Source organism: Sinocyclocheilus grahami, unplaced genomic scaffold, assembly GCF_001515645.1.
Source record: "Sinocyclocheilus grahami isolate Dianchi unplaced genomic scaffold, SAMN03320097.WGS_v1.1 scaffold1461.1, whole genome shotgun sequence".
NCBI classification, from domain to species: Eukaryota; Metazoa; Chordata; class Actinopteri; order Cypriniformes; family Cyprinidae; genus Sinocyclocheilus; species Sinocyclocheilus grahami.
The window spans coordinates 19,834-45,554 of NW_015506640.1; the positions used below are offsets into that span (position 1 = coordinate 19,834).

General features: G+C 34.4%; 1 protein-coding gene across 1 annotated transcript in view; it reads left to right on the top strand.

The window, feature by feature from the left end:
* armc9 (armadillo repeat containing 9) overlaps nt 1-25,721 on the top strand; it is a 37,016-nt gene that overhangs the window by 3,182 nt on the left and 8,113 nt on the right. Inside the window, exons 6-23 of the mRNA XM_016256687.1 lie at nt 2,064-2,156; nt 3,551-3,575; nt 5,224-5,381; nt 5,492-5,590; nt 7,762-7,797; nt 11,015-11,049; nt 11,970-12,081; nt 12,376-12,468; nt 13,341-13,431; nt 14,870-14,993; nt 16,032-16,171; nt 16,363-16,439; nt 18,936-19,010; nt 20,107-20,197; nt 20,584-20,639; nt 20,792-20,890; nt 21,692-21,801; nt 23,122-23,258. Coding sequence (XP_016112173.1) covers nt 2,064-2,156; nt 3,551-3,575; nt 5,224-5,381; nt 5,492-5,590; nt 7,762-7,797; nt 11,015-11,049; nt 11,970-12,081; nt 12,376-12,468; nt 13,341-13,431; nt 14,870-14,993; nt 16,032-16,171; nt 16,363-16,439; nt 18,936-19,010; nt 20,107-20,197; nt 20,584-20,639; nt 20,792-20,890; nt 21,692-21,801; nt 23,122-23,258 — 1,651 coding nt within the window. The remainder of the gene's footprint in view (nt 1-2,063; nt 2,157-3,550; nt 3,576-5,223; nt 5,382-5,491; nt 5,591-7,761; nt 7,798-11,014; nt 11,050-11,969; nt 12,082-12,375; nt 12,469-13,340; nt 13,432-14,869; nt 14,994-16,031; nt 16,172-16,362; nt 16,440-18,935; nt 19,011-20,106; nt 20,198-20,583; nt 20,640-20,791; nt 20,891-21,691; nt 21,802-23,121; nt 23,259-25,721) is intronic.

The window sequence follows — 25,721 nt, forward strand, 5'->3', positions numbered from 1 at the left end:
TCTCTCTCACACTCACACACACACACACACACACACACACACTCTCTCTCACACACACACAATCTTTTTAATATTGTTACAGTAATGAATCACCATTGAGAATGACAATGGATTTTTTTTATGCAAAAACACGTGGAACAGTGGTCAAACGTGTTCTTCTAACATGTTTACCAAAAAAAAACAAAAAAAATTCATTGGAATGCAAAAACTTGTTCAGTGTGAACATCCTTAAAGGAACACTCCACTATTTTTTATTTTTCCACTAAGTTTTAATAAATTTTATATTTATATGTACAATTTTTTCATCGCAGAATCAGTGTGTTATAGTTTTTTTATAACCGATCAGCTTGCTTTATTATAATCTTGTTATAAACATATCAACAAAAGTTTATTTGGCTTTAAAATTGTATCTATTATTATTATTATTATTATTATTATTATTATTATTATTATTATTATTATTATTATTATTATTATTATTATTATTATTATTATTATTATTATTATTATTATTATTATTATTATTATTATTATTATTATTATTATTATTATTATTATTATTATTATTATTATTATTATTATTATTATTATTATATTTTTGCTTTTAGCTGGAATTCCAAAACGTTTGCACTTTTTCATAAGAAATCATAGTTTTAATCATGTACAATTTGCAATGTACAAGTAGTAGTTTAAATGTCAGAAATAGTTCAACACATATAATGTATTTAGATTTTATATATAATTTATAATATATAGCTATTTTAATAAAATCTCTATTTAATAAATCTATATTTAACAAAATATTTTAAAGAAAATCTCTGTCATTACCAAACTGCTCAGTATTTGTGAATTTTAATTTAATTAAAAAAGACTGAAACGTGAAAAAAAACTACTGAAATTAGTTGATGTTTATATGATTTACATATATATATATACCTTTTAAAAATGTTTACATGTAGATCAGAGAAAACCTTTATTTATGTATTTATTTAGACTTAAAAATGAAAAGCAACTGAAAAGTGAATTGACCTCTTGATATCTTGTTTCTTCCTATAGGAGGATTTTCTCAGCTCTTTTAATGATGGCGACTATAAGGTATTCTCGGAGCTGTGGGCTAAAACCATTCCTCTGGAGATTCGGGACTTTGATCCAGTAGCTCAGAAACTGGAATTCCACTTACAAATTCATTTTACAATATACCCACTGAAATCAGCTGTAGGAAGTCACGTAAGTGCGCTTTACTGTTGGGAATAGTAATACAATTATCTTTTTGTTTAATGAACTGAATAGACAAATGCATGTATTCTGTTTGACCAACAGATGTCCTCATAAACTAAAACATTCAGGCCAACCTCTCGTTCAGTCGAATACATGACTTGAATCAGTATTTGAATGGCATAGTATTAGCTTTCAGTCAAGATGCAAACTCTCTCTTTTTTGATGTAAAAATATGTTTGTGTAATACAGGATAAAGGAGAGTTTGACAGCAGGATCACACATTTCAAGCACTATCTGGAGACCAGAGGGGCGGCACTGAGCCAGACCACCGAGTTCCTGCCGTTCTACGCTCTGCCGTTTGTGCCCAATCCCACAGTACACCCGTCCTTCCAGGAGCTTTTCCAGGTACAACACACATCCACTACCAACCACCAACACACCAGCTGATTAACAGTCATTGCAGAAAATCTCTGAAAACTGAGGTTAGTTCTTAGATACTGGGGTACACTTTCTTATACAGGGGTGCCCAAACTCGGTCCTGGAGGGCCGGTGTCCTGCAGAGTTTAGCTCCAGCTTGCCTCAACACACCTGCTTGGAAGTTTCTAGTATGCCTAGTAAGAGCTTGATTAGCTGCTTCAGGTGTGTTTGATTAGGGTTGGAGCTAAACTCTGCAGGACACCGGCCCTCCAGGACCGAGTGTGGGCACCCCTGTTCTTATAGGTACGTCATATTGCTGCATACTGAAAAATCATATTATTCTGTATGATGAACCTCATGTACACTGAGCACTTGCTTGATGCAGAAGAGGTTTTAATGTGCTTGTCATTGTTTTTACCGGATCATAGGATTCCTGGATGCCAGAGTTGAGAGAAAGCCTAGACAAGTTTCTCTCAGTGACTCTGAAAGCTTCAAACACGCCGAGGCTTCTGACCTTATATGTATCCTTTTGTGTATATTGTGAGGCATTTTTTTATCATTTTAAAATTATGATTTACAGGCCTGTAAAACACTTAGGGGAGAGAGGGTGGGAGGGAGAGAGAGAGAGAGAGAGAGAGAGCGCAGTGTTTCCCAACCACTGTGCCATGTCAGGTGTGCCGGAAAATTATCAAAATTTAATTTCGTTATTATTATTATTTTAAATCCATGCTATTGGTCATCTTTACATCTGTTTGTGAGTTTTACAAATATTTAACCAAAAAAAGCATTCAAAAGAGCTTGTGACTAAGCCTCGTAACACCATTGGATCCTCAAACTGTCAGCAAACCTCATAACTCCAGCTGTCTTCATTCAGAAGTCTGGAGACAGATCTCTGCTCGATCACAATGCGAGGCTAAATAAAGAACTGATGTTTGAATAAGTACAGCGTATTCTTTTTGCTCAAGAAACACTATGTCTATAAAGCCTAATGTTTTTTTTTTGTGTGAGTGTGAGTGATTGAGTGAGTGAGTGAGTGTGTGTGTGTGTGAGAGAGAGAGAGTGTGTGTGTGTGTGTGCGCGCGTTTTTGTGACAAATGAGGACATACATTTGTATAATGACAAAGGTATGACATAGGTATTACAAGGAGAAGGTGACTTTTCAGGACATTACCCCATGTCCCCACTTTTCAAAACAATTATAAATCAGACAGAATGGAGTGTATTGAAAATCTGAAATAGCACAAAGTCTCCTGTAAGGGGTAGGTTTAGGGGTAGGGTTGGTGTAGGGCAATAGAATATACGGTCTGTACAGTATAAAACATTACGCCTATGGGATGTCCCCACTTTTCACAAAAACAAACCTGTGTGTGTGAGAGTGAGTGTGTGTGTGAGCGTGTGTGATTGAAGCATGTGTGAAAAACATTTTTTTTAAATAATTCAACACTGCATCGTCAGAGTTGGTACTGTGGCTTTTAATATAATATCCAGTTTTAATATGCCACTTGAAGCAATGCATGTCTGTGCAATTTTGCGATATTTCAGTGCTTAGAGGTGTGCCGTGGCATGTTTTACTGATCAAAACTGTGCCGTGGCCAAAAAAAAGGTTGGGAAACACTGCTATAGAGGAAGTGGCTTTAATCCTGAATCTCCAGTCACACTGTAAATCTTGATTACACATTTCTGTGGGTAATAATTAAATATCGCAAGGGCCCAAATTCATTGTGCATTGTCATAAAATGCACATGTGTTAGTGTTATGTCAGAACCATGGGCTGTGGAGTGTGAACACGAGTCCTGTGAATGTTGTTTTTGATGAGCAAACTGGGATGTAGTTTGAGGGCAGGGACACTCATGACATTAAACCATTAAAATGAACAATTACTTTTTGGCATGACTCCTAAACACCACGAAACCAGAACGAAGGTGGAAAGGGCAACAAAGGTGAACTATTCTGATGCAGTTCCTACATTGTTACCGTAGCGTTGTAGGCATGATACAAAATGTACTAAATTATAATATAATATAATAATTTACTGAATATTTAATTAAACATGTATAATTTTGTCCCTAATAATTGTATTATTTAGCTGTTTTTATTGCATATGAAACAGCACGAGTCACAGAAACATTACAGTTTTGCTCTAAATACTTGATATATAATGATTTTTGAAAATAATCATAAAGATTGATAAAAAATATATTTATCATTAATTAAAAATAACTGGAAAAGTCATAAAAAGTCACAGGGTGTGGCATTTAGAGGAAGTAGCTTTAATCCTGAACCTCCAGTCACATTGTAAATCATGATTACACTTTGCTTTGAGGAATAATTACATTTGTTTTATTTTCAAATACAATAATTGAATTCATTATTTAAATATACAGTATATATTGGTGGCATAATAAGTCATAAAAATGTATTGGTCACATGGGATCGATGGTTTAATCCCTAATACCCAGTCGCATTGTAAATCACAATTACACATTACATGGGTAACAATTACTTTTTTATCTTCATAGAATAATGTATGCACATTTTAGATGTGCAATAAATATGTAATAAAAATAAATATGTATGATTTTGTCTCTAATATTGGCATTATTTAGTAATTTTCCTTGGGTATTATGTGTCTGTCAAACACAAAAACTGTCTTTATCACAAAAAACATTTTGTTTTGTTCTAAATATGTTTTAACATAATATAAATTAAATCATGATTTAAAAAAATAATGAATTTAAAAATCATAAAATGGGTAATAATTAAACTTGTTTCATCATAATATAATAATTTAAATATTTATAATTGTATCATATATATATATAGTATTTTGTATTATTTAGCTGTTTTATTAACATCTCTGTGAAAATGCCCTGTTACACAAATGTTGTGATTTTGTTCTAAATAATTTTAACATGATATAAATTAAATAATGATTTTTAAAAATCAGAAAATGTGTAATAATTAAACTTGTTTCATCATAATATATAATTTAATATAATATAATAATTGAAATAAATAATTAAAATATTGATCATATGTAGTATTTTATATAATTTAGCTGTTTTAGTATCATATTATGTCTCTGTGAAAATGCCCTGTTACACAAATGTTGTGATTTTGTTATGTGATATAACTTATATAATGTATTTTTGTAACATAAAATAAAAGTCATAAAAATATCATTGTTCGCAAAATATGGGAAGTACCTTTAATCCTGAATCTCCAGTCACATTGTAAATCATGATTACATGTTACTGTGGGTAATAATTACATTTGTTTTATCTTAATATAATAACAGATAGCATTGTTGTATATTTATACAAAGTATGTATAATTTTGTCCCTAATTAGCTGGGATTAATTAGCTGTTAACCTTGCAAACTGCCATCAAACGAAAAATATACTTTTTTTGTTCTAAATATTGTCGTGTTTGTAACATAACCTGAGGAAAATCAGATTTTTGTGTTCCTTTTGAACCCTGATCGTAGCTCAAATACACCGTCACTCTCAGAAGTTGTTAATGTGGCTCTTTTGCATCGTGCGTGTTCACCAGCCCCTTATTTGACTGTTTGTGTGTGTTGTCTCCCAGAAGCGATTCAGCAAATGCAGCTCCATCTGACCGAGGCGGAAAGGAAGTCGGCCATCCACATGAGGAGATTCGCTAAGCTGCAGGCCGACCATCACAGCCTCATCGGCGTCACAGCCGAGCTGGTGGATTCACTGGAGGCCACAGTCCGCGGAAAGATGGCAAGCAAACATCAGCTCACACATTATGTGCACAACTCCAGCAATGCAGATAATTACACATGACCAAAGTTCTCCTAAAATGCTCAGGGGATATGGCTGATGTTTTGCAGATCTCCCCAGAGTACCTGCAGGGTGTGTGCATGCGGCTCTTCAGCGGTCACATGAGACAGAGTGCAGCTCAGAGCGTGGACTTCACCAGACCTGGCACTGTGAGTCACTGCCTTCACTGATTGCAGACAATATGTTTATATGCATTTGGCTTTTTAAAGCATCCACACTCCACCATTTCTTTATTATTTTGCAAATATAGAATACAAATGAAAAGGTAACTCCAACTTTATATCTCACATTTCAGATTTGTTTCTTCTCACTGTGAGTTTATATATCACAATTCAGACTTTTCTTCTCAGAAGTCTTTTTTCTTTTTTTTCTTAGAATTACTAAAAAAAAAAAAAGTCAGGATTGGGAAATGACCTCACAATGACCTTTTTTATTTTTTTATTCCGTGGTGGACATTGTTTTTCTGTAGAACATGCTGTCAAAGTTTAACTCGAAAGTAGCTGTCATTTTTGAGAGCACAGAAACTTCTGAATCTGCTCATGGTCGTCATGATAAATCTTCTTTAACTCGGTTTAAATTCACAAATTTTCACTCAGTCATTGCTTGCGCATTGCATATGGATTTGCATACATGCAACACTCTAAAACCTGATTTGACACACTGTTCACACTGGAAGCCATTTCTAATCAGATTTGAATTCATTTTCAAAGCACATGCAAGTGTGAATTGGCTTCACATGGTTTTCCGCTTTGTCATTGTTTTGTATTATGCCAGAAAATAAAAAATAAAAATAAATACATTTTCCTTCCTGTCTGAACAAAGCCTTAAAGGAACACTCCAATTTTTTTTTTCCATCTCCCCTAGAGTTAAACAGTTGAGTTTTACCGTTTTCGAATCCATTCAGCCGATCTCCGGGTCTGGCGGTAGCACTTTTAGCTGTAGCTTAGCATAGATCATTGAATCTGATTAGACCGTTAGCATCTCGCTCAAAAATGACCAAAGAGTTTCTATATTTTTCCTATTTAAAACGTGACTCTTCTGTAGTTACATCGTGTACTAAGACAGACGGAAAATGAAAAGTTGTGATTTTCTAGGCCGATATGGCTAGGAACTGTACTCTCATTCCGGCGTAATAATCAAGGAGCTTTGCTGCCGTACCATGGGTGCAGCAGGCGCAATGTTCCTAGCCATATCGGCCTTGAAAAATCACAACTTTTCATTTTCCGTCTGTCTTAGTACACGATGTAACTACAGAAGAGTCACGTTTTAAATAGGAAAAATATAGAAACTCTTTGGTCATTTTTGAGCGAGATGCTAACGGTCTAATCAGATTCAATTATCTATGCTAAGCTACAGCTAAAAGTGCTACCGCCAGACCCGGAGATCGGCTGAATGGATTCGAAAACTGTAAAAATCAACTGTTTAACTCTAGGGGAGTTGGAAAATAAGCCTATTTTCAAAAATAGTGGAGTGTTCCTTTAAGGATGTTCACACTGAACAAGTTTTTGCATTCCAATGAATTTTTGGTTTTTTTTGTAAACATGTTAGAAGAACACGTTTGACCACTGTTCCACGTGTTTTTGCATAAAAAAAATCCATTGTCATTCTCAATGGTGATTCATTACTGTAACAATATTAAAAAGATTGTGTGTGTGTGTGTGTGTGTGTTAAAATCAGCAACTTTTAAAGTGACAAACACTACCATAATGTAATTAAAATCATTGAAAATGACAGATTATGGTAATGACAATTTTTATATATCGAAACAATGCGTTTTTGTAACAATGAGATTTTTATAGATTATGGTAATGACAATTTGCAGGGAAATGTGCTTAAATGTTATAAACAATGTCACGATGACACAAATCTAAAATAAGCTTTATTTTAAGTACAATATGATTTATCTTATTTTTATTGACATTGCGTGTTTTGTGTGTGTGTGTGTGTGTGTGTGTGTGTGTCTCACATTTTTGTAAACATAAAAACATTTGAATTGCTTTCACATTTACCATTATTTACTGAATTTTTGCAGCTGGAATTTTAATTTTTTTTAATCTATTGCTTTTATGATATGTATTTTATGTTTTGTTTTCAGTTTCTATCATGGTTTAGTAACTTAAAGCAACCCAAAATATTTTGGTTTGTAACATTTTCCCTACAAAACCCACTTTTTTCACATCGGGACCCTAAAAAGAGTCACATAGCGGTGGGATAATCTGACATTGCCTAAAATGTTTTGATATTTACATGCTTTTGCAGCTAGTGTATCCTTAATCATATTTTCCTGTGTGTTTGTGTGTCTGATCATCTGTTCATGAAGGGATATTACTCTATGAGTCCTTATGATGATGGATATGTAAGTTGCTGAATGTTTCATCATATTTCTCCCTGCCTCCCTGGTCTTTCCTGTATGACCGTTGAGCCCTGCCTGTCCTCTTTCTCCTTTGTATTTCGTCCCAAAGCCCTCTACTTCATCTAGTTCCCATTAGATCGCCCTAGTGTCACGGGACGAACGTCCTTGTTCAGTCTTAAGAATGCTGTGCTTTGTCCGACAATCATGTACATTGTAGCTGAATCCCGAAGGAAGCACATAACACTGATTGCTTTGAAGACCGTGTTTCACTTGTCTTCAGTTCCCCAGAGTGAGCAGTATACATACAAAACTGTCACAGCAAGGGCATACATTCAGTATGGGCCATAGGATTGAATGGGTCATATCATGATTTTTATTTTTTTTTCCTTTTGAAATAATCTGCGACTTCCTGGCGTCAGGTAAAAAAAACAAAAAAAAACAGGACCGCCTACATTTACATATCAACATGCCAAATTTTTGTTCAGAAACTAGAGCCACCGGGCAGTGGAGAAGGAAAAAGGAAAAACTTTGCCCTTTGCAGTGAGTGAGTGAGTGAGTGAGTGAGTGCGTGTGTGCGTGTGTGCGTGTCTGCGTGTCTGTGTGTCTGTGTGTCTGTGAGTGAGTGAGTGAGTGAGTGAGTGAGTGAGTGAGTGAGTGTGTGTGTGTGTGTGTGTGTGTGTGTGTGTGTGTGTGTGAGTGAGTGAGTGTGTGTGTGAGTGTGTGTGAGTGAGTGTGTGAGTGAGTGAGAGTGTGAGAGAGTGTGTGTGAGTGAGTGAGTGAGTGAGTGTGTGTGTGTGTGTGTGTGAGTGTGTGTGCGCGCGCGTTTTTGTGACAAATGGGGACATACATTTGTATAATGACATAGGTATTACAAGGAGAAGGTGACTTTTCAGGACATTACCCCATGTCCCCACTTTTCAAAACGCTTATAAATCACACAGAATGGAGTGTATTGAAAATCTGAAATAGCACAAAGTTTCCTGTGAGGGGTAAGTTTAGGGGTAGGGTTGGTAAAGGGCAATAGAATATACGGTCTGTACAGTATAAAAACCATTACGCCTATGGGATGTCCCCACTTTTCACAAAAACAAACCTGTGTGTGTGTGTACCTGTTTTTCTATTCTGGTGGGGACTTAAACCTGAATACACACAGACTCATGGGGACTTGTGTCACGGTGGGGACCTAAATTGAGGTCCTCACGGGTAAACAAGCTAATAAATCACACAGAATGAAGTTTTTTGAAAATCTAAAAATGCACAAAGTTTCCTGTGAGGGGTAGGTTTAGGGTTAGGGTTGGTGTAGGGCAATAGAAAATACGGTCTGTGCAGTATAAAAACCATTACGCCAGTGGAGAGTCCCCACAAGGATAGCTGACCAGACGTGTGTGTGTGTGTGTGTGTTTATATCTGACGCCAGGAAGTCGCAAACAATCAAAAACAATATGATATAATATAGTACATTTATTGCATCCTTGCTGAATAAAATAATTTATTTATTATTAAAAAAAAATAATAATTTTAATTAAATGGCAATGTGTCATGGTTTCCAAAAAAATAAGCAACAAAAATTGTTTTCAACATTGATAATAATCATAAATGTTTCTTGAGCAGCAAATCAGCACATCAGCATATTATTATGATTTCTGAATGATCAAGTGACACATAAGACTGGAGTAATGATGCTGAAAATTCACAGGAATCAATTATATTTTAACACATACTTAAATAGAAAGTATCTATTTTAAGTAATAGTTTACAATATTACTGTTTTTCTGTATTTTTGATCAATTAAATGCAGCCTTGGTAAGCAGAAGAGACTTCTTTCAGAAACATTTAAAAATAGTTATGATTCCAAACTTTTGATTGGTAGTGTACAATTGCTTTATTTATTTATTTTTTTTTTTTTTTATATAAAAAAAACATTGAATCAGCCCTTATAGTTTTGACATACATGTAAACCATGTAATCCTTCTCTGGACCAGGATACACTCATAATGTTCAAACCCTTGTCATTGTGAAATCCACATATGCAGACGAACTGCAAATATTTAGAGCAAACACTAAGATTTGCCAAACTTGAGAATGTTCGTATACATAACTCCGAAACATTTCCTCAAACCAGTTTGAAGTTAAACGAGCATGACTCACACAGCCCTTCACAGAAGGATGTTTATATTTGACAGGAAATTTGGCCTCACGTAACTTACCCGCATACGTCAAATCAGACTGATATCACTATTTCTCACACTCCAAGTAATGGGGAAGCACTCGCCTGAGTTTGTGCTCACATGATCCGCCTTCTTGCGGGTTTCGATGTAACCTTCCCCCAAGGTTTCAGAAACATTTAAAAATAGTTATGATTCCAAACTTTTGATTGGTAGTGTACAATTGCTTTATTTATTTTTTTATTTTTTTATTTATATAAAAAAAACATTGAATCAGCCCTTATAGTTTTGACATACATGTAAACCATGTAATCCTTCTCTGGACCAGGATACACTCATAATGTTCAAACCCTTGTCATTGTGAAATCCACATATGCAGACGAACTGCAAATATTTAGAGCAAACACTAAGATTTGCCAAACTTGAGAATGTTCGTATACATAACTCCGAAACATTTCCTCAAACCAGTTTGAAGTTAAACGAGCATGACTCACACAGCCCTTCACAGAAGGATGTTTATATTTGACAGGAAATTTGGCCTCACGTAACTTACCCGCATACGTCAAATCAGACTGATATCACTATTTCTCACACTCCAAGTAATGGGGAAGCACTCGCCTGAGTTTGTGCTCACATGATCCGCCTTCTTGCGGGTTTCGATGTAACCTTCCCCCAAGGAATGGCTTCTAATTGCATCTTTGAGATGCCAGAATTTGCCGTGCTCTTAGGCTCAGTTAGAAATTAGATCCTGCAGGTGCAGCGCAGTAAATGAGCGTGGGGAATTCCTCTCACTAACCCCCTCCCCCAACCTCCCTGCTTTGCAAACAGGGTATTCATTTGTTTGAGGTCATTCATCGCATGTATATGTACACACATAACCCCACCGCACTGCATATGCGCTTGCAACTGTTGTAGAACGCATGCTAGTTAATGACTACAACAACATGAATACTCGCCAACTAAAAGTTCACTAACACACATGCATTGTATTTTCATCTGCAAGCCAATGTTTCAACAGATTCAAATGACATTTCTATTTTTTTTTTTTCGTTTAGGCTTCCTCAATGCTGCGGGCATCAGTCGCACCTCAGTAAGTTGTATTTATTATTTTGTTTAGATTGATAAAAGATTAGTAGAAAATCTCATCTTGCCTAGCAGGTATGTCTGCTAAACATTTGGTAACTTGATATAGATCGCAGATTTTCACATTTGATTTATTTACACATTTCATTTGTATTTTTTTTGTATTTCTATTTATTTATTTTTATATAGCAAGGACCCCTAAATATGTTCTAATGGCAGATTTAAGATTTACTGAATTAAACAATTGTCAGTATCCTAAAAAAAACTATTATATAAATGATATTATATAACTATTAAATATTATATTATATTATATTATAAAAAATAATATTCTCTGGATTTTGTCTGTTAATTACAATAATTATGATAAGTTTACAGTGTCTTGTTTTTATACCTATTACTATTTTTAGAATATATTTAAATCTGAAAAATATCTGAAGAAACCTGTACAAAAAAGTGTCCTTGTATCACTTTACATGTACTTACTGTAGTAAAAACTAGTAATCACAGTAAAGTCAGTTGCATAGTTTGCGTAAACCAATCCGAAACCCTTTAGTAAGTACATATTGTTAATTATTTATTTTATTTTATTTTATTCACAATAATCCAATATCCAGATTTATTTATTTATGTAAAATCTATTGCTGTGAATATAATTAAATAATTGCATTTTAGACAGTGTTTAGAAACCAGGGTAAAAGTGTAATTATCAAATTTTGTACATTCTCTGTACATTTTTAGACATAATTGATTAATATCTCGCATAGCTTGTTACCTTTAGCATCTTGTACTTGTCAGATCATTCAAAAGTAATTTTATAAATGCAAACAAACCAGACTATGGAAACATGATGATCCCAGAGATGGAAAGATTCCCATCAGTAACCTGATGAGCAAGATTCATCATCCTTTTATTTCCTGCTGTCAGGAGGCCCAAAGACGTGCCGCTGTTGCCTTCCCTTGACTACGAGAAGCTGAAGAAAGACCTAGTGAATGGATCAGATCGACTGAAGGCTTTGCTGCTTCAAGCTTTGCGCTGGGTAACTCAGAATTACTGTAAATAAGCTAAGCACATCACTGATGTATCCCATCGTTTCTGACACAATACCATAATTACTACAGTCTGTTGATATTGTTAATATTGGTCAAACACGCTACAAACTACTGCAGCATGTACATGATCAAAATTCAGTTGTGAATCCTTTAAACTGAAGAATTTGTAGGAGATTTTTTGTTGTTTTAGTGAATTGAGTTATTTTCTGTCCTTTAGAACACACATTGAGACACATAAATTGGGTTTCACATTGCATGCCAATTTTGTTGTTATTTTCCAGAGGTTAACCAGATCTCTACATGGTGAGCAAAGGGACACGGTTTTGCAAGCCTTCATCAGCAATGATCTTCTGGAGCGCTACAGTTCCAAACAGGTACATTACAAAACCCTTGTCGGGGAGTTTTATATACTGTATATATATATATATATATATGAAAACTGCACTCAGAATAATTTTACAGTTTGAAAATACTATTTAAAATTACAATATTTTAGTATAGTATTCAAATTCATGGCTAAAATGTTTTGAAAATAGACCCTTTTATGCAATTCCAATATATTTAAATTGCATTTCTATCCATATTTTGATAAATTTTTGTTTTGCGGTTCACAATGAGTACACTTAACACAACAATTACAAAATTTAAAACTGAGTGTGTGTGTGTGTGTGTGTGTGTGTGTGTGTGTGTGTGTGTGTGTTAGAATGCACAGTAAAATTCGAATATTTTAGTATAGTATTCAAATTCATGGCTAAAATGTTTTGAAAATAGACCCTTTTATGTAATTCCAATATATTTAAATTGCATTTCTATCCAGATTTTGATACATTTTTGTTTTGCGGTTCACAATGAGTACACTTAACACAACAATTACAACATTTAAAACAATTTGAGCTGTCTGTGACCTATTTCTTTTCTAAAATATGTTTACCGTCAGTCTTTTTCAGGTAATTAGAATGAACCTGAATCAGGTTTCAGCAGATAACATGACTTCTTGACTCATAATTTCCAATAATTGTCAGCAAGTTCCTTAGGGCAGTCGATTCGCACATGCTTTTAGCTCACCTTTCAGTTTTTGTGCAGGCTGAAAGACAATATATCATGTTACTAAAATCCAGAATGAACTTAGAAGGCAGACAAAATAGTCCTTTTCACATTAAAGAACAACTAACTGAACCAAAAGCCATATGAAATAGCAAGGAAAGAAAAATAAATAGCTGAGTAACTGGTTTTGTTTACTTCACAGAAATCTGTTCTTCATCTGATGAAATCCAAAAATGAGATTGTCAGACAGTATATGGCACGGCTCATCAATGCCTTTGCCTCTTTGTGTGACGGTAAGTGAAAATGATTCCTTACAAAAATGTCTTCGCTTCAAGCAGAGAAGTCTGGTTTTGTTTGTTCCAGTCTTCTTCTTTTTCTTCCTTAAACCAGTTTGTGTGTCAGAGACTGTAAACAGACTTGGCAGGATGGTCCCAAATCCCACCCATTAATCATAAATACACATCCCTCCGATGCTCTAGGTGGCGCTATAATGTGCAAAAACTTTGTGTAACAGGCTAGAATACAAATTCTGACGCTGAATCAATTGTGCAAGTGGATTTTTATTTCCACTTCAAACTTTTTGGGGCATTTAACATTTTATGAAAAACCTACTTTTTCGAACTTGAGGTGCGATTATTCGGTGAATTCTCACAGGTTAATTATATTTATTCCAATAGGAATTCACGCGATTCCACACAAATTCAAGTTGGTCAGGTGGATTGGTCACATGGATCGCTACACTACATTCAATGCATCGATCGCTATATTTGCTACACTATTCACTGTAAACAGTGGACCTTTTTTTGTGTGTAAAATTTTGCAGAAAATTTCACAAATGTGATCTATTTGTGTGTCAGGGACTGTAAACGGACTTATAGGATGATTCCAGATTCCACCCGCTAATTCTAAACACACAGAATCAAAATACTTTTTTTTTCTCCCTCTCATTTTGCATTTTATGAAAAACCTACTTTTTTTTAACATAAGTTGAGGTCACGTTTACTGTTGTTCAGTGAATTTCTGCAGGCTAAATCAGGTTATTTCAGTAGGAATTCACAGAAGGGCAAAATAATTCCACACAATGTCAAGTTGGTCACACGGATTTTCCGCATTGAACGTTACACTACATTCAACGGATTGATTGCTGTGTTCAATAAACAATTGAGAGGAGTCAATAGACATTTTTTGCTTGTAAAATAAAAAAAAAATAACCTTGCTATTGTGACCTTTATGTGTATCAGAGAATAAACAAACGTGGCAGGATGCTATAAGATTCCACTCGCTAATCATAAACACACACCAACCTCCAATACTCTAGGTGGCGCTATAATATGCACAGTTTTTTGCATAACTTCTGAACTGTACGGGATAGAATCAAACTTCTCACTCTAAATCAAACTCTGTTTTATTGTTGTTTGGCCAAATCATGTAAATTGCATGCCTAAGGGCGAAAGAATTCCCCACCTGTGCATATTGGTCACATGGATTTGTCGCTACACTACATTCGTCATGTTGATGTCACAGTTGACAGCATACCTTTTTTTTGTTCATGGCACAAACTGATCAATTGATATTGTTTTGAGTAAAATTTTATTTCACTTCTGTTTCTCAATTCTCAAAATTCTTGGAGCAGAATTTTCACAAAACTTTTGTTGTATAAATTGTGTATAAATCTCTGTCTTTAGTTCTGAAATGTGTTTATCGTGGTCTCATGCACTATTGCACACCCAGGACGCATGTACCTGTCTCAGATACCCTCTTTACTGAGGTTTCTGCTCGACTGTCTGAAGACTGAAGAGAAAGAGTCTGTAACTCGAGAAAATGTGCTTGCAGCACTGCAGAAACTCAGCCTCAGGTACGCCATTTGATAATAAATGTTAATAAACATACAGACTGTAATAATGTGTTTTCAGTTGTTCCTCTCTTTAGAAAAGTGTGTAAAACTCAGCTGCACCAACAGAGTTTTTTAGATATAATGCAAAAATAAAATAGTAATAAAAATATTAAAAATAATATAGTGCAAAAATAAATAAATAATAGTAATAATAATAATATTACTTTTTGATTATATTAATAATAATATATACCAATAAATAAAAACAATAATAATAATAATAATGACTCAAATTTGTGTTTAATCATATATTTTTAGAACAGTACAGCTACCAAGTAGGTTTATGGCTGAGGTGCAACTAAACACATAATGGCTATTGTTATAAAAAAAAATATATATATATATATATGTATATGTATATACTGTATATATATATATTTAACCCTCATGTTGTGTTCCAATCATTTTGACCCAAAGAAGATTTTTTTTTTTCTGGAAATTATAATTTTATTGCATTGTACTACAACTTACTGCCATTGTACACTTTTTACTCTTCAAAAATGACCAGCATACATAATTTTTGCTTATAAATATCTTGTTATGCTATGTTATTACCAGATATTAGATTCTTTTTTTTTTATCAACATATTTTCTTTCAAGTATTTCTTTTTGGAACTGATTGATCCTAGGCCTCATTGATCTGAGCTTATGTACCTCAGTTTTTGAGTGAATATTGCCAAAATTATCCAAATAATGCATTTTTCACTCAAAAACTATAAGCGCATAAGCTCAAACTATACTTATACTTTGCATAAGCACAATAGGATCAATAGGATCTGTGCTAATTGAAAGAATTTAACAACTTGACAAGAAGTTTGAATCCAAGATTTGGTGATAATATAGCACAATGAGAAATTTATAAGCAAATTAGCTAATTTATAAGATAATTTTACAAATTAGTGGAAAAAAATACACCAAATTAGGTAAAGGATTTCCAACACAGCATTTTTTAAACGCCTCAAAAATGCCTAGTGTTTCTAAATATTCTGCTGTGTGCAGGCGAGCACAGCAGTCTGCTATGATCAGAGACGGTCTGATTGGCTGGTTGGTCAAAGAGCTCCACGACTCCGACTATCTGTCTGACTACACGCTTGAATATGCCATCTCCCTCCTCATGAACCTCTGCCTGCGCACTCAAGGTAACAGATACACAGCCACAATGCTCGTGTAATCAATGCTTATCAAAGAAATAAAGATATGTATAAACAATTAAATTGTTGCTCAGAATCCTCTGTTTACTTTTTCACTTTTTTTATTTGATTTTCTAAAGTAAACAGAGAAATGTACTATAAGCAGCACAGTGTTTATTGTAGTATGTCTTACATTTCAGGAAAGAAGAAATGCGCAGAGGAGGCCAAGCATGTCCTGAAAGTCCTGACGGAGCTCCTGGGACATGAGAACCATGAGGTAAATCAGTAATTGCTCAACCGCTATATGCACAAACAAGGCGTGTTATTTGAGTTTGTTCTCCGCCTTCCTGAATACAGTGACATACAGTGAATACTGAAGGCGACAATTAGCTTAGTCCTTTTTACGTCAGACGATTCTCAAAAAAGAACGCTTTTGTCAACTTTGGATTTTAAAAGTTTGTCTTTCACTCCCTTTGTGAAGCGTTTGAAATGGAGAATCAAGCCTGCACTATCATAAGCCCTAATGAATTTGCTCGGCACCTCAAAACTAATTTTAAAAAATGTAAAAATTATTATTTAATAATTTATTTAATTTTTAAATCTTATTTTATTAAACAATTAAATTTTTTACAAAAGAGGAGCAAACACTGAAAAGGCCCTATCACCCTTTGATTTTAATCTAGTTTTGGGAACATCAAGAGTCATCTCATATGCCTTGTATTTTGGTATCAAAAGGTTAGCATAGCCATTTATTTTGGTGCAATACCATGCAACACTTTAAAACCATCAATAGAACCTTAAACGTGATTCTGAAATGTACTGGCAACCAGCGTAAGGAGACCCTCTCTCTCTTCTTTGTACGAGTCAAAAGTCTGGCCGCTGCATTTTGCAGATAATTGACCCTGAGAAATACCTATATATAAGGAATTACAGTAGTTAATAACGCATAGTGTGATAACACATTTCCAGGTCTTTAAAGGAGAGAATAGGTTTCAATTTAGAAATAAGTCTGAATTGGTAAAAACCCAGCACTGTACAAGTTCATCAAAGGATTGGGAGCCTTTTGGATCAATTGGAATATATAACTGAGTATCATCTGTATATAGATGATACAGACTATTTTATTTTTACGAAAAACTGAGCCTTATGGGCACATATACAATGAAAATAAAATAGGCCCAAGTAAAGAACCCTGTGGCACACCACTATGTAATTTAGCTGATGTAGGGCACAAATTCCCAATTCAAACCAAGACCTAACCTTTAAATATAACTTTAACCAATCTAAGGTAGTACCCTTAATACCAACAACATCTTCCAATCACTGCAATAAAATCCCATGATCAGTGGTATCAACAGTGGCTGTAAAATCAAGTAGAATAAGTATTACTACCTTCCTAGAATACTACCTGCCAATAAAATATTGTTAAAAACCTTAAGAAGGGCAGATTCTGTACCACGAAGGGACCTAAAACCCGACTGGAACATATCTATAACAGCATCACTGTACAAGTTCATCAAAGGATTGGGAGCCTTTTGGATCAATTGGAATATATAACTGAGTATCATCTGTATATAGATGATACAGACTATTTTATTTTTACGAAAAACTGAGCCTTATGGGCACATATACAATGAAAATAAAATAGGCCCAAGTAAAGAACCCTGTGGCACACCACTATGTAATTTAGCTGATGTAGGGCACAAATTCCCAATTCAAATAAAGACCTAACCTTTAAATATAACTTTAACCAATCTAAGGTAGTACCCTTAATACCAACAACATCTTCCAATCACTGCAATAAAATCCCATGATCAGTGGTATCAACAGTGGCTGTAAAATCAAGTAGAATAAGTATTACTACGTTCCTAGAATACTACCTGCCAATAAAATATTGTTAAAAACCTTAAGAAGGGCAGATTCTGTACCACGAAGGGACCTAAAACCCGACTGGAACATATCTATAACAGCATCCGCATCTAAGTATGGAACAAGTTGTGATAAAACAACCTTCTCTTAAAATTTCAATAAAAATAATTTGGATATAAGTCGAACAAATAGTTGTCACTGGGGTCATCTGAGCCCAAAGATTATCAACATTATTTACAAAAAAAAAGCAAAAAATCCTCACACATTTTTTGATTAGCTTCAAGCCGATTAGTAGGAGCAGCAAAAATCACTTTATGTAACATACTGTAAATAGCATCCTATGTTTTTTTTTGGTTGTTTGTTTGTTTTTTCCCTTACACTTTTGAATAGTTGTGTAAGAAATACAATATTGTAAAGTCATAATAATACAATTCCTTGATTTTCCTTTAATATTCAGTCCTATTCACATTAAAACAAAAAAAAATTGTAAACAAATGTCATTTTTATTTCTATGGTGTTTTATACAATACAGATTGTTTCAAAGCAGCTTTACAGTAATAAACTAGAAAATAACAGTGTTAATGTTGCAAAATTCATCAGATATAAAACAATTTACAAAAAACTAATTAAGTTCTGCTGTAAAGCAGCTCTACAGAAGACAATAGTGCCATTATTTAGATCAGTTTAGTTCAGTTTTGATTTAATTTAGTTCAATTAACAGTGCAAAGTTAATCAAATATGAAACAAAGTGTCATAATTGTGTACAAAACTTTTATAACCATACGTTTAGTTCAAAATGATTTTAAGATGTGTGTTTAAACTTTGGCTGGTAGTGGATGAAAGTGTTTCAGATGCAAAGTTTCAAATGTTCATTGCATGTTTGTGTTCATGTTTGCAAATATAGATACGGTACTATGTGAATGGAGCTTTATACAGCATCCTGTCCATGCCAGAGATACGAGAGGAAGCCAAACAGATGGTATGTGTTTAATCACGGTTCGTTCACAGGTGCACAACATCAGGATCATTGCCTCGACTCCAATGAGTAATAAAAATCCCATTCATTGCACATTCAAACCTTTCAAAGTTAAACAGCGATATATGACGCAACAAATCAGAAGGTTACTGTTCAGAAAAAAATGTTTTATTAGTTTGTTTAAAATTCCTAGAGGAAACACTCCTTAATCCTTAAGTTAAATCAGAAAAGTCACTGTCAAACAAAACTGCACTCCCTACACGTGTTATATATTTATATAATCAGTAAAAAATGTTTTAAAGAAATTAATACTTTTCCTCATGAAGGATTCATTAAATTGATCGAAAATGGCAGTAAATACACTTATAATATAACAAAAAAATATATATTTCATATGAATATTGTTCTTTCTATTCATCAAAGAATCCTAAAAAAAAATGTGTATTACCGTTTCCACAAAAATCTTAAATAGCACAACTGTTTTCAACATTGATAATAATCAGAAATGTTTCTTGAGCAGCAAATCAGCATATTATTTTCTGAAGGGTCATGTGACACTGAAGACTGTTTTACTGTATTTTTGAACAAATAAATGCATCCTTGGTGAGCAGAAGAGATTCAAACATATTAAATTATTTTAAAAATATTATATTAATATTAAAAAAATATTAATAGTAAATATATTTTTAAAAAACTTACCGACCACAAACTTTTGAACGGCAGTGTATATATAAATATTTAACACTAAATATATTGTTTTATATTTATAACCAATGAATGACTTATACTTGAAAAGTACGATATAACGTATAAGTATAAGACTTGTACTTATATCGTGAGTTATACTCCACGACAAGTAAAATAATTTTGGCACATGCTTATTTGATTTTTAAGTACTTCAAATCTTCAAATCAAAGGTCAAGTGTTGTGATTCTGCTCCAAGCTAGTTTTTTTGCAAGATTTTATTTTATTTTATTTTTAATCCTTATGGAGAAACTGAATGCTGAAGACTGCTGAAAAAAAATAATTGGTCTCTGTTGTGCTCCATAGCTACGATCACAGAATACAGATAATGTGAGGATTTTGTTGTTGTGTTTAGAGTATGGAGGAGATCTTATGCTGTTACAGTAAAGAAGAAAATCCTGAACTCAACAGACAAATTGAATTCATCATCAAACAGCTTAACTCAGGTAAGACAAAAAAGCAGTAAGAAATTGTTCATCTAGAAATGGAAAAATTAATAAATCTGTCATCACCTTGTTTAAGCCACATAACTTTTTTTCAAAATCCTAGCCACCTTTTTCAGTAAAATGAAAGTGAGTGAGAACCAGGTTATCAGGTTCAAAAGGAACGGAAAAGCACCATAAAAATATCATAAACAAAGAGCGTGAGTCATTTGTTTGAGTGCATTTATGATGCTTGTTCATTTTGGTCACTATTCAAGTTCACTGAATTGCAAAGAGTTGCCAGGATATTCTTCAAAAATTCATCTGTTGCATTCCATGGTTTATTTCCCATATTTATGTCATCATTTCACTGAGTCTTTTGTGTTCATTTATGATTCTGCCATATACAGCGGACATCTCTGGACATGAGCCTGAGTCAGATGGTGAAGAGGATGACGACGACGAGGTAATTCACTTGTGTCTTCTAAGAAAGATTATTGCTCAACATGATTTCACATAATCTGTGTGAAAGGCTATCACTGCGACATGCATTTTATCGGCAGTTTCAAAAGCTTTACCACTCAGGCCTTTGATCTAATTCTTTCATCTTGTTAACAGGAAGATGTTATGGAGGCAGATCTAGATAAAGAGGAAGTCCTGCAGCCTCACCCGAAAGAGCTCAGCGGAGAATCTTTGCTGGCAACAGAGTATCTCGGGGTAAACCATCACTCTAAATGATAAATATAAGAAGACTTTGCAAAGTCCACGGTCCATGGTGATTCATAAAATGCAAGTCAGCGGCTACCGGCACTTTGGAGAGTTAAAAAAGCATATACATTCAACACACAATTAATACTTGTGGCCCCTAATGATATATTGAGGTCTTATGAAGCAAAACGATCAGTCTGTGCAAGAAACTGGTTCTTTTTCAATTAACTTTAAATAACCGATTCACCAGTTCACTTACGTAATCACACAGTGACATAAGGTAAATGCAATTATATTATTAAAGCGCCCAATAATTATGTGAAACTCAGATGTTTTCCGCATATAAAGTGAATACACTAGTCTTCATCAGCTCACCTTTTCACATAAACAATGAGAAAGCATAAATCTTTCATGTAGCCCCTCCATTCAAGTGTTCAGTTCACGCATGTGAATATCAGCGGCTCATCTGTCTTCGGTCCGACTCTGAGTCAAACTTTCCTCAGTTCAGTGTCTGTTGGAGGAAATGGAGCGCTGAATCAGTTCATTCATCACAGGATCAGATACACTATTTTGACTCATTTCCAGTCAGAGTGACTGTCAGGCATCTGAAAGTGAGTTTTGATTTGAGTAACTTGTAGATCCGTGCTGCTCGAGACGATTCAGCTGCATTTGGTGAACTGGTTCATCCTGTTCACTAAAATGAACCAAATCAAAAGAATGATTCATTTGCGAACTGTTAGCATTCTTGTGATTTATGTTTGCAATGTGTTTGGACATTTAGATGATAAGCGTCTCTCTGGTGCTTTGTAGATAATGACCAACATGGTGAAGATGAAGAGGAGATCATATCCTCCATCATCTCGCAGCATAGACGAGCCACTCCAGCGGCCCGTTACGCCCAGCTCCCACAAAAACACCATGTAAGAACCTCATTCTGAATGCCTGTTACATCAAGATGAATATTTGGTGTTATTTTAGTAACGATTTTATGCTTGTTTGTGACTTAAATGTCGAAAAAATAGTTGTGCATTACTTAAAATTCACACCAAGGAATCTATTAAGTCAACCCATCTTCTTATTCATGTGTCTTTTAAAATGGAGTTTAAAAACATTCTCGCATATTAACATTAGAATCATTCAGAAATCTTCTTCTCTTGGTCAGAATTCTTATGAAATTAACAAACGCTGAAATTCAGTTATGTTTTAACATGTAACCGGATATGGTTCATGTGCATGTCGTGTTACTTTAAGTGCAGGTGTAGTAGTTTGATTCCTTGTTGGTATAGTAACCACTAATTGCTTATTCTTTTTTACTAAATTGAAGTGTTGTCATTAGACGAATCTTAATTTGTGATGAGTATACAAGATACTACAAACACAGTGACTCTCGCCCACAGCAGAAGTGCAAATGTGTCTGTATTCATTTTTGTCCTTGTCGCCAATTCTGGGTAGAAGTCAATAGTTCTGCCCTCAAGTCAAATAATGTTAAAGTGCAAGCAGGATATGTAAGACTCCATCCTCAGGTGGATTTATCCTCATTGTTTCTACTGAAGCATGTGGATCAGTGATGGGAATGAGTGCAGACAATTGGTTGCGTGACTCTCGCTGTTTTGACCTTGGTGCTTTAAAATGCTATGAATGAAAGAACACAACATTGTGATTAGGCCCTTGATTGGGTGAGAACTTATTTGAGCATTTGGTTATTTAATTTATCCAAGCTTTTGGATTATATAATAATTGGATAATTAATAATTGGATAAGATAATATATATATACTACAATCTCCAAAGGAAATTTGGAGTAGACAAAGTTAGAATGAAAGGCATTTCAGGCTGGGGGGAAAGCAGATAAGTTATGTAATAATAGATTTATTTGTTTTACCTTTTTTTCCAGTCAGAGGAATCATCATTTTGCCATCACATATTTCTAAGAGATATATATATATTATCACAAGGAAAAATGTATAAGCGTCAATATATGTAAGCAAAACGATATGCATAAACCTCAATAATTACCTACCTTTATTTTAAAATAAAATTTTGGACATAAAAAAATCCATACTGAGTCTTTTGTGATGAGCCTATTGTTAGACTGAACAGTAAAAAAAAAAAAATAATGTTGTGGAATATTACCTGAATTTCCTAACTTTGAATTTTCAGTGTTTTAGCAGTTGAATTAAAACACATCTGGCGTGTTGGACATGATTTTGTACATGTGTGCATGTGTATTTGCCTACTCAGAGCTGGTGGTGATGGAGCCTACGCTGTCACCCGACAGAGAAGTGAAGATAGCCCCGCCCACTCACGCTTTAGTTCCCGCCCACCGACTCGCACTGGCAGCCGCCCCAGCACTGCTGAATCCATCCACCAAACCCTGGGTACGTGTGCCGTCAACTGACAAATATTAAATGAAGAATTTTTTTTCTTATTGTTTTCACATTGATTGACTTCCTTTTTTCATCCACCTCAAAAGTTTATATTTTCTGGGGGGGGGTTACCTTTTTTTTACCTTTTTACCTTTTTTGCCTTTTTTTAATGTCTGATGTCATTGTTTTCTAACCCTTCATAAAGATGAGATTACAGTTCTATCTTTAATAAATATTCAATTTTGATTCAATTTCCGAGGCCCTTAGCCTGGACTGTGCTTTCATGGTCCTCTCACTACCGTTCCAAATGCACAGCCTGATGGAATCACTTTGATGTGGTTTTCAGTGCCTGCAGGCGAGGGTTTGTCTGAGTACGCTTCCATCCAAGCACGATATCAGAAAAAGCCAGATATGAAGTGCTTTAGGCCGTGTCCACAAAAAAGTATATTTTCAGTTGTTTTCAATGGGAGCGCCGTGTTTTTGAAAACACCAGCAGCGTAACGAGGGCTGAGTGCTCTGATGTCCCCGAGTATTCATGTCTGTACCAGATGGGATTCTGGACTACTACAAATATTGATGTGAAAAATAATGCTTGCAACATTTATTTCAACATTTAATTCATGCGTCTGCCACATTACCTCTGTGGATATTCCGTATCATAGCAACCAAAACTTGTCAACTAAAAAAAAAAACACTGCGCCGCAGAAGCGCTCTTGATCGCTCACAGCTAGGTGTTTTCAGCAGGCTAACACACGTCCTTAGTCGCACATGTGTTGTCACATTTCAGATTTTTTTCCTGTGAAATATAGGTAATCCTGTGCATAGGTAGAAAATGTTTTAATTTGCCTCGTGTTTTCCTTTTTTTCTTTTGTACCGGGTTTGCAATTAATTAATTAATTTATTTATTTATTTATTCAGCCCTGTTATGAAAAATTAGGACATCTATAAAGAGTTTAAAACCCAGATTTGGGTGATTGTAATTTTTTTTATGTAGTAGTAATAATAATAATAATAATAAATTATTTATAAAATGTAATAAAATTAGCGTAAATGGCCAAATGGGTAACAGGGTTGCAAATATAGATTTATTCAAGCTATCATTTTGAAGGGCTTAATTGGTAATTGTTGATATACTTAATTCACATAAATTAAGAGGGGGGGTAATTTTGGTAACAGTTGAATGTTTGGTCATTTTTTATTCATTTTGGTAACTGTTGTATCTTTGATTGTTTTAATAACTGTGGTAATGGCTGAATATTTGATTTTTAATTTTGGAAACAGCTGACATAATTTTTAATGACTGGTAATAGGACTGAGTGTTAGGTCATTTTTGGAAAATGGGTTGACTGTTTGATGTTTGACTGTTTTAATAACTTTGGTAACAGGGTTGAATGTTTAAAGGGGTAATATGATGCTTTTTTAAAGATCATTATTTTGTGTATTTGGTGTAACAGAGCCCCAACACTGCCCGTGGACTAAAAAAAGTAAAACAGGAAAACCACGGACTTGGCAACACACTGCAATGTATGCATTTGATTCACTGAAAAGAACCAGATTATAAGATTCATTCGTTTCAGGAATCAGACTACACTGATGCTGCTCTATGTTTTTGATTCAATAGAGAGAGTCCTAATAAGAGTCATTCTTTCAGGAATCATACTACACTGGTTGCTGTGTTCACGTTTGATTCACTGAGGTAGTGTGTATATTTATATACACACATAATATACGCGCTTTGAAGTTCATTACTGGCAGTGTTGGTGTATTTTTCCATGCCCCTACAGTGGCAATTTGTCTGACAGTCAAAAGCTCTCTTTTTTCTTGTTAGGCATTTTTTGTGTCTCATGTTCTTCATAAAACATGTTTCTCCTTGTACTTGTATTTGATCTCCATATGTAATAATCTGAACAATGAAAGGAACTGGTTTAATGGAAATCTTGTAGTTTAGGTCAGCCGGTGTTCCCAGAGTATTGGATTCCACACGGAAAAGCTTGGGTTACAGATGTTTTTTTGGTTTTTTTTACATTAAGTGATGATTAAACAAAAATTATGAACCGTAAATAATAGAGTGAAGTAGATTTTTTTTAAATAGTAATGTAATCTCAATGGCTTTAGGACAGTCAATGGAGATAAAATATCCGGGGGAAAAAAAGAAATGACAATAAATGCAAATATGAAGAAATTTGACTCGAGAGAAGGGAACACTTTAATGTGTCTTTATTTGTTGACTCTCTCATTCAGTGGTTTGTTCTTGTTTTTATTGGAACAGATGTCAAGCAGTATGAAGAACAGCTGCAGGACAGCTGAGTGTTTCGTGACGTCAAACCATAGTGTCTGGAGATTGACTAAGACATCTTTACATATGCATTAACATTTCATTTTTAATTACCTGATGTGAAGGGTACGTGGTTTAACAAATTATACTTATACTGTTATTACCCAAGTAATATAAGCAAGCGATCATTTCTTTCTTAT